At 47.1% G+C, this 14,046-nt stretch overlaps 1 protein-coding gene across 1 annotated transcript; it reads left to right on the forward strand.

Annotated features, from left to right (window-relative positions):
- Window positions 1–927: 927 nt before the first annotated feature.
- On the forward strand, window positions 928–5,098 carry LOC119329608 (transmembrane emp24 domain-containing protein p24beta2-like). The gene is made up of 5 exons (XM_037602670.1): window positions 928–1,080; window positions 1,495–1,746; window positions 3,646–3,832; window positions 3,913–4,020; window positions 4,773–5,098. Exons 2-5 carry the CDS (start codon window positions 1,537–1,539, stop codon window positions 4,904–4,906), a joined length of 639 nt encoding a protein of 212 aa, XP_037458567.1. The 5' UTR covers window positions 928–1,080; window positions 1,495–1,536; the 3' UTR covers window positions 4,907–5,098.
- The last annotated feature ends 8,948 nt before the right edge of the window (window positions 5,099–14,046 follow it).

Here is a 14,046-nt window from a genome sequence, read left to right on the forward strand (position 1 = left end):
TTTCCGAGAGGCACGGCTGTGACTCTCGCGAAGGCACAACCGTGCCTCGCGAAAGCGAAACCGTGACTCTCGCGAAAGAAAAAAAAACGCGTATTTTTTCCACTTTCCTAGAGGCACGGCCGTGACTTTCGCGAAAGCACAAGCATGCCTCTCGCGGAAGCAAAACCGTGACTCTCACGAAAGAAAAGAAATAGAAAACATGTTTTTTTTTCCCTTTCCTAGAGGCATGGTCGTGACTTTCGTGAAAGTACAACCGTACCTCTCGCGGAAGCAAAACCATAACTCTCACGAAAGAAAAAAAAACAAAAAACGCGTTTTGTTTTCCCTTTTTCCGAGAGGCACGGCCGTGACTCTCGCGGAAGCAAAACCGTGACTCTCGCGAAAAAAAAACAGAAAATACGTTTTTTCGTTTCCGAAAGGCACGACCGTGACTCTCGCTAAAGCACAACCGTGCCTCTCGCGGAAGAAAAACCGTGACTTTCGCGAAAGGAAAATAAAAGAAAGCGCGTTTTTTCGCGCAATTTTTTTTTAAAAAAAATTGATCGAAAAGCTAAGAAAGACAGGGAGGAAACCAAAACGTCGAAAAAATCCGAAAAAATCGTTTAAAAAGCCAAAAACACGTGCGAAAAAATAAAAAAAATTAAAAGAAGCGCCCAGAGCGCGACACGTGGCGAATGACTGAGAGCGCGCCAATTGACGCTGATCGTTGCGAGGCTTCCGAAGGAGCGCTCGTTAACTAGCCGCTCCCGAGAAACCTCCTGCTCTCTCTAAAGAATTAGAGTTGCGAGGCTCGCATTTATTTTTTGGCCCGACGGCAGCAGGCCTCTGCCTGGCCCAGCGAGGCTAATAATGGGCCGACTGCGCCTCGCCCGGTGAATAGGCCACTCGGCGGAAAGTGAAGTAGAAAAACCACGGAAAGAGAAAGGTCGCGTTCTCCCCAAGGTCAGTCAGCTCTTTGTGACATCTCGAGTATCGACTGCTTCTTCCTCCGCCGAGAAGGGAAGGGGAGCGCCGCCTGGAATCACCGGAGCCGGACGCCAGCAGCGATTTCTCCGACGGCCGCCTGCAGGCGGTAACTGAGTAAGCTCCCCCTCCTCCTCTTCACCCCTTAGCCCCAATTCTTCCTACTGGACGGGAATCATGAGCTTCCAGAGGTCAGATCCAACCGGACTCTCACCTCTTGGCAGGCAAGCCTTGGTTGGAAATCGATCGATTGATCTATCTCACCTTCATTGTATGATTCCAGAGCATAAGTGAAGATAATTGATGAGTAATTTGTACGGTTCCACCATGTCCTCCCCTTTGTATGCGCCCGTGGAATAAACACCCATCTAGCCTTGTTGTTTGCTCGACCATCTAAACAACCATGTCCTGATAGAAATTTGGCGTCCTGTGACATCACAGGATCTCAAAAGCTCACACCCATCAACGCGACGCATGCTTGTGTGGATAGTCTAAGAGATCAATTGACACTTCGGAATTTTTTCTCTGCAGGAAGCTCTGTACAATCTGCTATTGCTCCTCTGCTGATACAAGATGGTGGGGCTGAGTTGGACAAGGGCTTGTGTCTTGGCCCTCTGCATCATGCTGTTCTTGCACCCGGCTGCGGCTATCCGCTTTGTGATTGATAGGGAGGAGTGTTTCTCGCATAACGTGGAATATGAGGGGGATACTGTTCATGTATCCTTTGTGGTGATCAAGGCTGACACTCCGTGGCATTATAGCGAGGATGGGGTGGATCTTGTGGTAAGGACCTAACCCCTTTTTCTATATCTATGTAAATCACGCAAGAATAAGTATCATCCAATGGTTACTTAGATGCTTGATGCATTATTGGGTATCAAAGGGAGGCACAGTCTACTAGAATGTTTGTTCTGCTGGTATAGTATCACAACTATTTTGTCATTTATTTTGTGTGAATTCATGCTATACTTTATACTCAAGAGACGCGGACAAAAAACTAGTAATATTATCTTAAGTATATGTTGTGTTGGTATTTGAAGTACTACATAATTTTTTTGATTTCAAACCAGTTTTGATTCTTTTAGTCATTCATGTATAATTTGTAAGTTTTGAACACCTTTAAGTCTTTAACATGTAGGATTTCTTGAATTAAGATGCAGACTACTAACTATGGCAACCATTACAAATAATGAAGGAATAAGGTGTGAGGAAGAACTAATTGTTCAACGAAAACATGCACGACATTATTTATAAGGCGTCCCACCTTGGACTCTTAGGCGGTAATTTTGCTCGCATTAGGTGCTTAGGCAGGCGCCCTGGGTGTTAGGGCGGTTTGTGCTCGCCTTAGGTTGCTTTACCGCCTTATAAACAATGATGCACGAAACTAAGTTATGTTAGAAGGGTTTTATCACAGGGAATGGATATAACAGATATTAAGATATTGATGGCCCATTGGTTGGATGGTACTCCCTCCATCCGGAATTACTTGTCGCTTAAATGGATGTATCTAGCACTAAAATACGTCTAGATACATCCGTTTGACCGACAAGTAGTTCCGGACTGAGGAAGTAATTATTAACATCATGATTGGTCTAGTGATTGGGTGGAAATTAACATTATCGTGGTATGGGGCTTACAACTTGAGCCATGATCCTGTGGAATTTGAAACCCTACATTATACAGAGGGAGTACTTGATAGTGCACTTGCTCTCAGAAATATGGACCAAGGGAGCTAATAGTTTTATTTTTTATTTTCCTCAAACAAACATTATGCAACACCCCTATACTGGCTACCGGTTATAAGGCCACTACGTCTGGCTACCACGTGAGAACTAGACTGGCCCCACGGACCAACACCAACGCTAGTTTTTCCTGCGCACTTTGTCCTCACTCATGCACACCTGGGATCAACCTCCCAATAGGCCACCCATTCTCAAATTGCTTCAAGCCGAGCGCGCTTAACTTTGAGGTTCCTTGCAGATGGGCTCCTGGAAAAAGAAGAGTTTCGTGTTGATATGAGTAGCCTATTAATCCTATTAACCTGGATGTTTTAGGCACATAGAAGATACAAGTCGTTCAGTATTGTATTCATTGTCACATAATTTATAAAGATATTATTTGGATTGTGACAATTTTAACTTTAATTTGTACTCTCTCCTATCCATATTAACTGTCGCTGATTTAGTACAACAATTAATATGGGCCGGAGGGAATACTTTTTTTTACTTCCGGGCATCCTTGCTTTTATTTGCTAATAACTAAGAACAGTGGAGCATAGCTTTATTTTGTTGGGATAAATTTACTTATGTGATTTACTAAAAAAAAGTGGAATGTCATTGCTTCCATTGGCTAGAGTAGTTCCGAGTAGATGGCCTTTTGAATAAATAAGTTAAAGTAGTTCTGCTTGGGATTGTTTTGCTCATTTTTTGTGTGCTCTTGGTCTTCCTATATATGAGTGCATCCTAGAACGAATACAATACAATTTGCTACGATATTTCCCTGTTATCTCCCTGTTTATGCAACTGCATCACTCCTTTTGTGGCCAGTAATTTATTAAGGATGATTCTAACTTGTACTGTGCTGCAACTTGAATTAGAGCACCTTGTAACATTCACTGTCAATGTACTTCTTAAGTTTTAGTATAACCCACTGTTAAGTTTGTTCCATGTTGACTAATAACAGGTTAAAGATCCTAATGGAGCTCAAGTCCGTGACTCTCGTGACAAAATTAGTGACAAATTTGAGTTCATAGTTCAGAAGAGAGGTGTCCATCGCTTCTGCTTCACCAATAAATCCCCATATCACGAAACCATAGACTTTGATGTGCATGTTGGACATTATTCATATTTTGACCAGCATGCGAAAGATGGTAAGAATTTCTGAAATCTCCGCAACTTTGGGTAAGCAAGAACATGGTGTCACTCTTGTCTTTTCCTGGAATGGATGCAGAACATTTTTCACCGTTGTTCGAACAAATTGCTAAGTTGGATGAAGCACTTTACAACATTCAGTTTGAGCAGCACTGGCTGGAGGCCCAAACCGACCGGCAAGCAATATGTGAGTATCCTCTATTATTCATTTGTTTTGAGAATCCTACTATTCAAATCTTACTACTAGTGTTCTTGTCCTTTGTACTACAAGAAATACACTGGTTATTTGGCTTAAAATACTAGCATTCACCAGCTTGTTCACTGGTAGTGATATCAGTTGTTAATAGTTTATTTATTTATAACCTAAATGAGGATGTCATGTATGTCACCCCTGCGTTCGAGAGGAGCATGATGCCAGTTTTGGCAGTTCTTGGTGCCGGTGCCCTGATAGACTTCACTCTAGCAGCCTGCAAGTTGAATTTCTCGTAAATTTAACCTGCAGTCCAGCAGAATAATTAGTAATAACCTAATCTTACCTAAATGAGGATGGCGTGTTTCTACCCCCTCCGTAGGAGAGGAGCATTATGCCAGTTTTTGGCAGTTCTTGGTGCTGGATGCCCAGGTAGACTTTACTCCAGCAGCCCACAAGTTGGACTGATCTAAATTTTAACCTGTAGTCCAAGTCCACCAGAACAAGTTAGGATTCGCCAGTGTTTGCGGAAGGCTGTCTGCAATTTCTGAATTTGTTATAACTCTGGTGGGTGCAACACAGGCTAGCCAAGTACTACCATGGTTTGTCGAGAAATCTTTTGATAACTAGAACTTCAGTGTATGAGCTTATGCCAGCTGTCCAAGCAGCCAGTGGATTGCACTCTTCTCACAATCTTTATAATCTAAATCCCTTTGTCATCTAACCACGTCTTTGCTGCTGTGGTGCAGTGAACGAGAATATGAGCAGGAGGGCCATCCACAAGGCGCTTTTCGAGTCGGCTGTGCTCATCGCAGCCAGCGTCATTCAAGTCTACCTGTTGCGCCGACTCTTCGAGCGCAAGCTGGGGACATCTAGGGTCTAATGCTCCGTCAGAAAGCGGTGCCTTGTTGCCCCCTCGAAACTGTAACACTGAACTGTGTGCCATCACTTGTTTGTGGATTCTTGTTTTACATATGTATAATCCTTTGTGACTCCATATATGAGTTCTTCGAAAATGACACTTCACAGTTCCATGTAGTACTGACTGATATCCATATTCGCCATTTCGCCAGCATTTTCTGTTTTCCCCTGACCACTTTTCGCCCTGACTGGGCCGAAGCTTCGCAAAGCTGATTTTCATCGAGATGGCATGTTCCGAAGTTGTACTGGTAGAAACGATAGAAGACGCCTGACCTTGCGAAAGCGAGGCGTTGTTTCCTGAATTTAGGCGTGGCTTCCTTTTCTGAAGAACGAGTCGCAGGCGGATGGGCCTCGCCGTCACAGTAGCCATAAGAGGAAGAGGAATTGAAGGCGGTTTGCCGCCCCCAGTCCTGTCTGTCACTCCCTTTGCCTTGAATGAAAATATGGATGGATCGGGCCACTTGCGTTCATGCACTTGGGGCTTTCCGTGCGGCGCCAACGCACCAGCTGCTGAGCGCCCAACCAACGGAGACGGCAGCTGAAATCAGTTACTCATCGATCCCTACACGCCAGCTGCAGAAAGGGGCATTTCTCGTATGATCCCTCCCAGGTTCCCTGTGATTCTATCTCGATCTACATATACTCTACATACAGAAGAAACGCGCTCGTATGATCCCTCCAAGGCATCCCTCATCATGCTTGTTTCATGGACAATTTGGAATGAGCGAAACGTGCGAGTTTTCAGGCATTAGTGTGTCCCTCCGACAGTGCTGCTTTCCTCCATCGCCACCAAGGCTAACCTCTGGATCACCGCCGGTATAAAAAATTAGGGTCTTTGTTATTGCGCGAGTAATCCGTATGCCGTGTACTCGGATCGTTTGTAACTTTTTTTTGAGCGTCGTTTGTAACTAATTTTATTCTCTCTTATTTAATGGATGAAGCAAAGTTTTTGCCTCTGTTAAAAAAAACATACAGAAGAAAAAAGAAGGTGCACCGTGCAAAAAGAAAAAGAAAAGAACCTGAAATCGTCCGCGCCACATCATCTACGTGATCGCTGTCGCAGGGTGCCTTGCCTGAGATGCAGTCGTGTGGGAGAGGGATGCAAAGGAGATTTGACTTACTTTAATATTACAAGCAAATGATGGTTATCGGTAACTAGCAGTAGTACAGTAGTATTCGGATGAAAGCAATGGTCCAGTCCAGTGTAAATGCTGTGAGTAGCTGTTTGGTGCGTGTGAGCATCTAGTCTAGAGAAGATGCCCGCAATGAATTCCGGAAAGCCGCAGGCAGCAGCAGAAGATGGGAGCGTGTGTACCAGTGTGCACCACTCCTATACTACTACTCCAGTAGCTGCTGGCACACATGCGATGCATGAGTACACATCAATACCGGAGGTACCAGTAATAAACGGCTGGTACTAAGGCTGATCATAATGAGGAGTAACTTATACTAGTGTCATGCATACAACATTAGTCTAAGTTACTGTCTTTATAGTGTAAAATAACATAATAGTAGTGTCATTGATGACTTCATTTATTACCTTATAGACTCTTACTTTCTCGGGAAGCGATATGTTACAGTAACATATTATGTTACTAAACACATCTCTCCTCATTAACTACATGCCACATAAACAAAAATTTTTTGAAGTGCGTTATGTTACTACTCCTTTTATTCCATAATGTAGTGCTTCCTCTATCCCCGTGCTTCAACTTTAACTGTAAATTTAACTATCAAGACCGATTGCGGCGGGAGCAAAAATTATACTCCATCCGGTCCTTTTTACTCTGCATATTATAATTCTTTGAAGTCAAACTTCACAAAGTTTGCCCGTATTTATATGCAAAAAATATCAACATCTGCCATGCTAAAGTTATACAATATGAAACTTTAAGTCATGACACATCTATTGGTATTGATTTCAGATTGTGAATGTTGGTATTTTTTTCTACAAAGTTGGTCAAACTTTACGAGGCTTGATTTCAGTCAAATCTTATATGCGAACTAAAAAGGACCGGAGGAAGTATCAGTGAATTCGTATTCGAAAGAAATTTTCAATTATATATTTTTTTTCTTCCGCCACAGTTAGTTTCGTTGGTTAAATTTATGGTCAAAGTTAGACCTCGGGAAGCGCGGGCGCACTATATTTTGGAATGGAGGGAGTACCTAAGTTACTCCCAATATGACTAGCCTTAGAGGGTGTTTGGATCCAAGGGACTTATTTTAGTCTGACTAAAAATAGTCTGTTAAGAAGCTAAAATTCCAAGCACCCGTGACTAAAGAGGGGCTAAAACTAGTCTTGAGACTAAATTTTTTTAGTCAGGGGTACCCCTACTAAAATGTGGATTAATCCTCTCCCTCCTCATTTAACTCCTTTTTTTAACACAGACGAGTTCTGAATTGGAGGCTTTGGAGGATAATAAATGGTCATTAATTTGATTTTTGTCTCTTTAGTATTTGGATCCAAGCATGGATGAAGCTAGCAAGTTTTAGTCCCACTACTTTTAGTCATGAGACTAAAATGTATCCAAGCACCCTCTAAATTACTATCTTCATAGTGCAAAGTAACATATTAGTAGTGTCATCGATGACTTCATTTATTACCTTATAGACTCATACTTTCTCGGGAAGTGCTATGTTACAGTAACATATTATGTTACTCTAAACACCTCTTGTCGTGGTTCTAAGCCTGACAGTAGAGTGGGGGTAGGTATGGAGAGGCAAGGTCCTAGCTATGGAGAGGTTGTAAACACAGGGGATGTACGAGTTCAGGCCCTTCTTGGAAGAAGTAGAAGCCCTACGTCTCGGAGCCCAGAGGCGGTCGAGTGGATTATATGTATATGAGTTACAGGGTGCCGAACCCCTCTACCTGTGGAGGGGGGTGGCTTATATAGAGTGCGCCAGGACCCCAGCCAGCCCACGTAGGAGAGGGTTTAAGGTGAGTTAAGTCTGGGGCGTTACTGGTAACGCCCCATATAAAGTGTCTTTACTATCATAAAGTCTACTTAATTACAGGCCGTTGCAGTGCAGAGTGCCTCTTGACCTTCTGGTGGTCGAGTGAGTCTTCGTGGTCGAGTCCTTCAAGTCAGTCGAGTGAGTCCCTCGTTGGTCGACTGGAAGGTGACCTCTTCTAAGGGTGTCTTTGGGCAGGGTACTTAGATCAGGTCAGTGACCCTACCCTAGGTACATGACCCCATCATTAGCCCCCGAATGGATTGAGGCTTCGAGTGAGGAAGGAGTTGATGTTGTTTCCGATTAACTTTTGCACACTGGTCGTGCGTTGTCCTGGACCAAAGAATCTCTTCGTTGATAGTGACCAACTTGTCTTCAGTCGACTCGATCCATTCTCTTCTTTCGTCGAGTGATCTTTCGGGCTTTGACGATTTCCGAGCGACGGATCGCAGGAAATCCCGCGTCTGACAGACCGGTCTGCCGTTCGCGGATTCTGCGGGACGCGAAATTTGGGGAAGCGCGCGAAACGGAGCGGACCGCGGCGTTCGGATGGGACGGGATATAGACGCCTCGATCTCCGCGCCGCTTTCTTCGCCACGTATCCTGCCTGCATAACTGTTCCTGGATATGATTAGATCGACGGGCCCACCTGTCATCCACTCGGAAGGGACCTTATAAATGCGCCCGGCGAGGGTTTTTTGTACAGTGCCTCAGCATTCTCTTTCTCTGCTCCCTTCGTCTCCGCCCGACGCGCTCGCTCTCGCCTCCGCCCAACCTCTCCTCGCGCGTCTCGCCGGCAACCATGGCCAAGGAGAAGACGGCGGCGCTGGAACGCGCGAAGAAGGCGTCGGCGACGGAGAAGGCGAAGAGGAGATCCACCAGCCGCGGCGGGTCTTTGTCTAGATCCCGCCTGCCGAAGGGCTGGGTCCAAGGAGATTGGATCCAGTCGACCATCACAGAGAAAGACCTCCTCGACATGGCCAACGAGGGCTTGATCCCCCATGGAGCTGCGAGGCTTCCGGGGAAGGAGTGGCAGCCCCAGCCAGAAGAGGGTGAGTGCGTGCTCTTGGCCACCCATGTTGATCGTGGATTTTCTTTGCCGCCGAGTATTTTCTTCCGTGGTTTCTTGAACTTCTTTGGAGCGCAGCTCCACCACTTTACCCCAAATTCTATCGCCTATCTTGCCGCGTTCGTGTCCATGTGTGAGGGTTTTCTGGGCTGTCGACCGCACTGGGGCTTGTTCAAGCATATATTCACGTGTCGCTCTCAGACCGTGAAGAAGGCGAGCCCAGGCGACGAAAGAACCCGAGTCGTCCAAATGTGTGGGGGCCTGGGGATCCAGGTGAGGAATAAGAGCACCTTCCCAGCCATGACTTTTCCCGAGTCAGTCAGAGGCTGGCAGTCGACCTGGTTCTACTGCCAGGATCAGTCGACGCCGGGGCAGTCGAGTGGACTCCCTCAGTTTACCATGGACCGAGTGAACAAGCCCTCCCCTCTGAAGTTGATTCCGGAGGAGAAAGCTGACGTGAAGATGTTGATGGAGCGCGTGGTACAGTTGGTTCGGGAGGGAGTGACGGGCATGGATCTCCTGGAGGTTTTCCTTAGGCGTCGTATCCAGCCCCTTCAGTTCCGGAGCCACTGCATGTGGTTGTACTGTGGGACTGAAGACGAGACTCGAGTCCATCCAGAAGCAGTCAACGATGTCACTCTGGAAAGATGGATGGCCGCCGTTACCGGAAACAAGGATAACCCACGCGGAGCCAGAAGGATTCCTCCACTCGACCACAACAGTGATCCAAACAAGGTATGCCTGCTCTGCTCTCCACTGTGTTCTTGTCATATTCATTTCTGTTTATTCTGCCAATTGGTCGATTGATCCTTGTCTTGATGTCTATCAGGCCCTCACCGAGCTGTACTCGATGCCCAATGGAGCACAGGCTCCGACTGAGGAGGGTGAGGCGAGTGGGGGCGAGAGCCAGGAGGAGGAGGAATGGGACTCGGACGTTGCTGAGGATGATGATGATGATGACGACGATGATGGTGATGAAGATGACGCTGAAGACGAGGAAGAAGAGGAGGAGGAGGTCGTACCACCGCGCTCAGAAAGGCGGTCGAAGCTTGTCCACGACCCTTCGACTGAACGTGGCAAGGGGGTTGCGACCGTTGCACAGTCGACCAAGCGCCCTCGGACCACCTCTCCGGCGCCGACTGAAAAGGCGCCGAAGCAGCCCCGGGCGGCTCCGTCGAAGCCGACCAAGCTCCTGCCGAAGATGAAGGTGTCCATCCCCACCATATCAGGGTAATCATGCTGCTTAAGTCTTCTTATTTTGTGTGAACTTTGTCTCTGGTTGACGCTGAAGTTAGTCGACTGATTCTTTGGGGTTGCAGTGCTGCTACTTTTGAGACCTCAGCCCGGGCTGATGACCATGAGATGGAGGACGCAGCAACCTCAAAACCAGGTACTATATTCTTAACGCTGTCTTTAGTCGACTGACTCATGATCTCTAATCCTGATTCTTCTCTGTAGCTCCACCCAATGTTGTTATCACTCTCCCTGATGATGATGAGGATGAGGAACCACTGAAGCGTAGAAAGAGTAGGAAAGCGTTTGCCAGCAGGGTGCCCCAGGATGTGACGGTGCCTGAGACTCTGATTGCGGAGGAAGAGAATACCACTCGACACACTGTGTCCTTCGCAGATCCACTGACGAGTGCTCAGCAGCCCTCCCTCTTCACGACGCACCACGTCCCAGAGGACCAAGCTGGCGCCGCGAAGGAGGCGATACGCCAGGCAGGGATCATGATGGAGCAGTTAAGGACCATCCGGGATGCGAGCCAGGCAGCTTACGACGCCAGTTCCGCCCTTCAAAGCAATGTTCAGGTCAGTCGACCACCGCCTGTTCTGTTAGGATATGCTATCAAAAACTTTTCTTTCCAGAATTTATAGTAGTCACCCAGTGGGTGTGTCGACTTAGACTCCGTGTTAGCGGGGGCACGCTGAGTGCACCCGCTGGGTGTAGTCCCCAAGGCTAAGGTCGACTGCTGGCAGTCGGCCTCAGGCTTTATAATTTCAGTCTTTGCGTCATTCGACTATGTCGACTGGATTTCGCAAACTGGTCGACTGGTCGACTCTGTCTTCAATAGGATTAGTGGGGGCACGCTAAGTGCACCCACTGGGTGTAGTCCCCAAGGCTAAGGTCGACTGCTGGCAGTCGGCTTTAGGTTTTATAATTTAAGTCTTTGCGTCATTCGACTATGTCGAATGGATTTCGCAAACCGGTGGGGGCACGCTGAGTGCACCCACTGGGTGTAGTCCCCGAGACTGTGGTCGACTGCTTGCAGTCGATTACAGTCTTAAAGAATACATCTCTCTCTCTTTTTTTTAGGTCGACTGGTCGACTCTATCTTCGATAGGATTAGTGGGGGCACGCTGAGTGCACCCACTAGGTGTAGTCCCTGAGACTACGGTCGAATGCTTGTATTCGGCTGTAGTCTTAGAAACGTGTGATTTTTCCTTTTTCACTCGGAAGTGAATTATATTTGACATTTAGTCGATTGGTTCTTCGCAGAACTCCTGTGATCTTGTGGCTCGCTACTCTGAGCTGGAAAACAAGCACGTTCAGCTCGAGCTGAATTTGAAGCTGGTTCAGGAGAAACTGACGAAGGCAAAGGAGGAGACCGAAGGTATGTTTGGTGAGACCTTGACGACTGATCTTCCCCTTCGTTTGTTTCAAAATCTGATCTTGCTGTAACTTGCAGGTAAGGTAAGGGAGGCCCAACAGAAGAAAGACCTTGAGCTAGCTGAGAAGATCAAGCTTACTGACGAGAAGTTAGCTTCAGTCACCAAGCTTGAACAAGACAATACCAATCTGAAAGCTGCTCTTGGGATCGCCAACAAGGAGGTCAGTCGACTGAAAACTGATAAAGCTGCCCTGACCGACCAAGTCAGTAAGTTGACTGAGAAGACAAATGATCTGGAGGCCTTCCTGAGTGGTCTTGCCAAGAAGCTGTTTCTTATGCTTGAAGGTAAACCTCTATGCTAGGCAATTATTTCCAATCGTGATTTTTTCATTCGACCATCGCCTTGACTCGGTGATCGTCCTTGCAGAATTTTGTCAAAACTTTGAAGAAGAAACTAGCCGGCTGGAACCAAACCTCGACCCCGTCAATTCCCCGGTGAACGACGAAGTTGCCATGGATGTTTTCCGACTGGAGTCCCGTGTTGCAGCTGCCGTGGACTATCTTGCAAGGCTGAAGGTCGCCACATCCCGCATCGACTCGACGCTCTGGCCCGGGGAGACACTTCAAAATGACCTTGAGTCGCTGATGGCTCGCTTGAACACGATCCCTGGTCGAGTGCAGGAGTGGAAGAAGTCCTCGACTCGATGTAGTGCAGATGTCGCTCTGTGTCTGGCCCGAGTCCACTGCAAAGATGCGCGAGAAGAGAAGCTGGCGGCCCTCCGGGTGGCCAACACCAAGAAACATGACTTCAGGTCCTTTATGGAAACTTTCCTTGCGGCCGCCACTCGGATCGCAGATGGAATTGATCTTGATGAGTTCGTTGCACCTTCCAGCCCTCCTCAGGAGGGGTAAAAAACTTCTTCTAAGCTCGACGCTTTAAATTTGCCTCGGTATGCCGAGTGGAGTTGTAACCGATAAACCTTAACAGGCTTAGCGCCTGAGCACTTTCGGTTCCTTTAGGTATCGATCCGAACTTGAATTTGTCGTTTGAATATGATTGCTCTTGGCTCTAAATGTCTTTTGTAGGTTTAAAGCAGGGCGCTTACTGCAATCGACTTATTCCTTAGTCCACTTAGGTGAGCGCTGGGCTGCAGCTAAGCCCTCGAGTGGAAGTCTGGCTTACCACTCGGCAGGATTTTTATAACTTAGGTGAGTACTTGGACTGCAGCCAAGCCCCCGAGTGAGAGGTTTGCTCTTCACTCGGTAGGATTTTGATAACTTAGGCGAGCACTGGGCTGTAGCTAAGCCCCCGAGTGAGAGGTTTGCTCTTCACTCGGAAGGATTTTGATAACTTAGGCTAGCACTGGGCTGCAGCTAAGCCCCCGAGTGAGAGGTTTGCTCTTCACTCGGAAGGATTTTGATAACTTAGGCTAGCACTGGGCTGCAGCTAAGCCTCCGAGTGAGAGGTTTGCTCTTCACTCGGTAGGATTTTTGATAACTTAGGCGAGTACTCAGACTGCAGCTAAGCCCCCGAGTGAGAGGTTTGCTCTTCACTCGGTAGGATTTTTGATTACTTAGGCGAGTACTTGGACTGCAGCTAAGCCTCTGAGTGAGAGGTTTGCTCTTCACTCGGTAGGATTTTTGTGACTTAGGCGAGTACTTGGACTGCAGCTAAGCCCCCGAGTGAGAGGTTTGCTCTTCACTCGGTAGGATTTTTATAACTTAGGCGAAACGGATTCACAGCTAAGCCTCCGAGTGAGAGGTTTGCTCTTCACTCGGTAGGATTTTCATAACTTAGGCGAAACGGATTCGCAGCTAAGCCTCCGAGTGCGAAGTCTGGCTCACCACTCGGTAGGATTTTTTACAAACTTAGGCGGAACGGATTCGCAGCTAAGTCACCCACTGAGGGGGAATTTTATTAGACAAAATAAAAAGTGACAAAAATTATGGAGGAACTATGACACTATTATTTTGAGGTCCATGAACTACAGAAGTACTTTATTGCAACTCATCCGAGTGATAAAACTTAAGTGTAAAATAGGCGGAGTAATTCCGCGTTCCAAGCTCGGGGCTCGTCGATATTATGCTCGACGTTGTAAAGACGGTACGCCCCGTTGTGGAGGACCTTGGTGACGATGAAGGGACCTTCCCAAGAAGGAGCAAGCTTGTGTGGTTTGTGCTGATCCACTCGGAGAACCAAATCTCCTTCCTGGAAGGCTCGACCTCTCACATTTCTGGCGTGGAAACGACGCAAATCTTGTTGGTAGATGGTCGACCGGATCAGAGCCATCTCCCTTTCTTCCTCTAAAAGGTCGACTGCGTCCTGCCGCGCTTGTTCAGCTTCTGCTTCGTTGTAGACTTCAACTCGAGGAGCATTGTGGAGAAGATCACTCGGCAAGACTGCTTCAGCTCCGTAGACCAAGAAGAATGGAGTTCTTCCGGTCGACCGATTAGGTGTGGTCCGCAGTCC

Source organism: Triticum dicoccoides, chromosome 7A (assembly GCF_002162155.2).
Source record: "Triticum dicoccoides isolate Atlit2015 ecotype Zavitan chromosome 7A, WEW_v2.0, whole genome shotgun sequence".
Taxonomy (NCBI): domain Eukaryota; kingdom Viridiplantae; phylum Streptophyta; class Magnoliopsida; order Poales; family Poaceae; genus Triticum; species Triticum dicoccoides.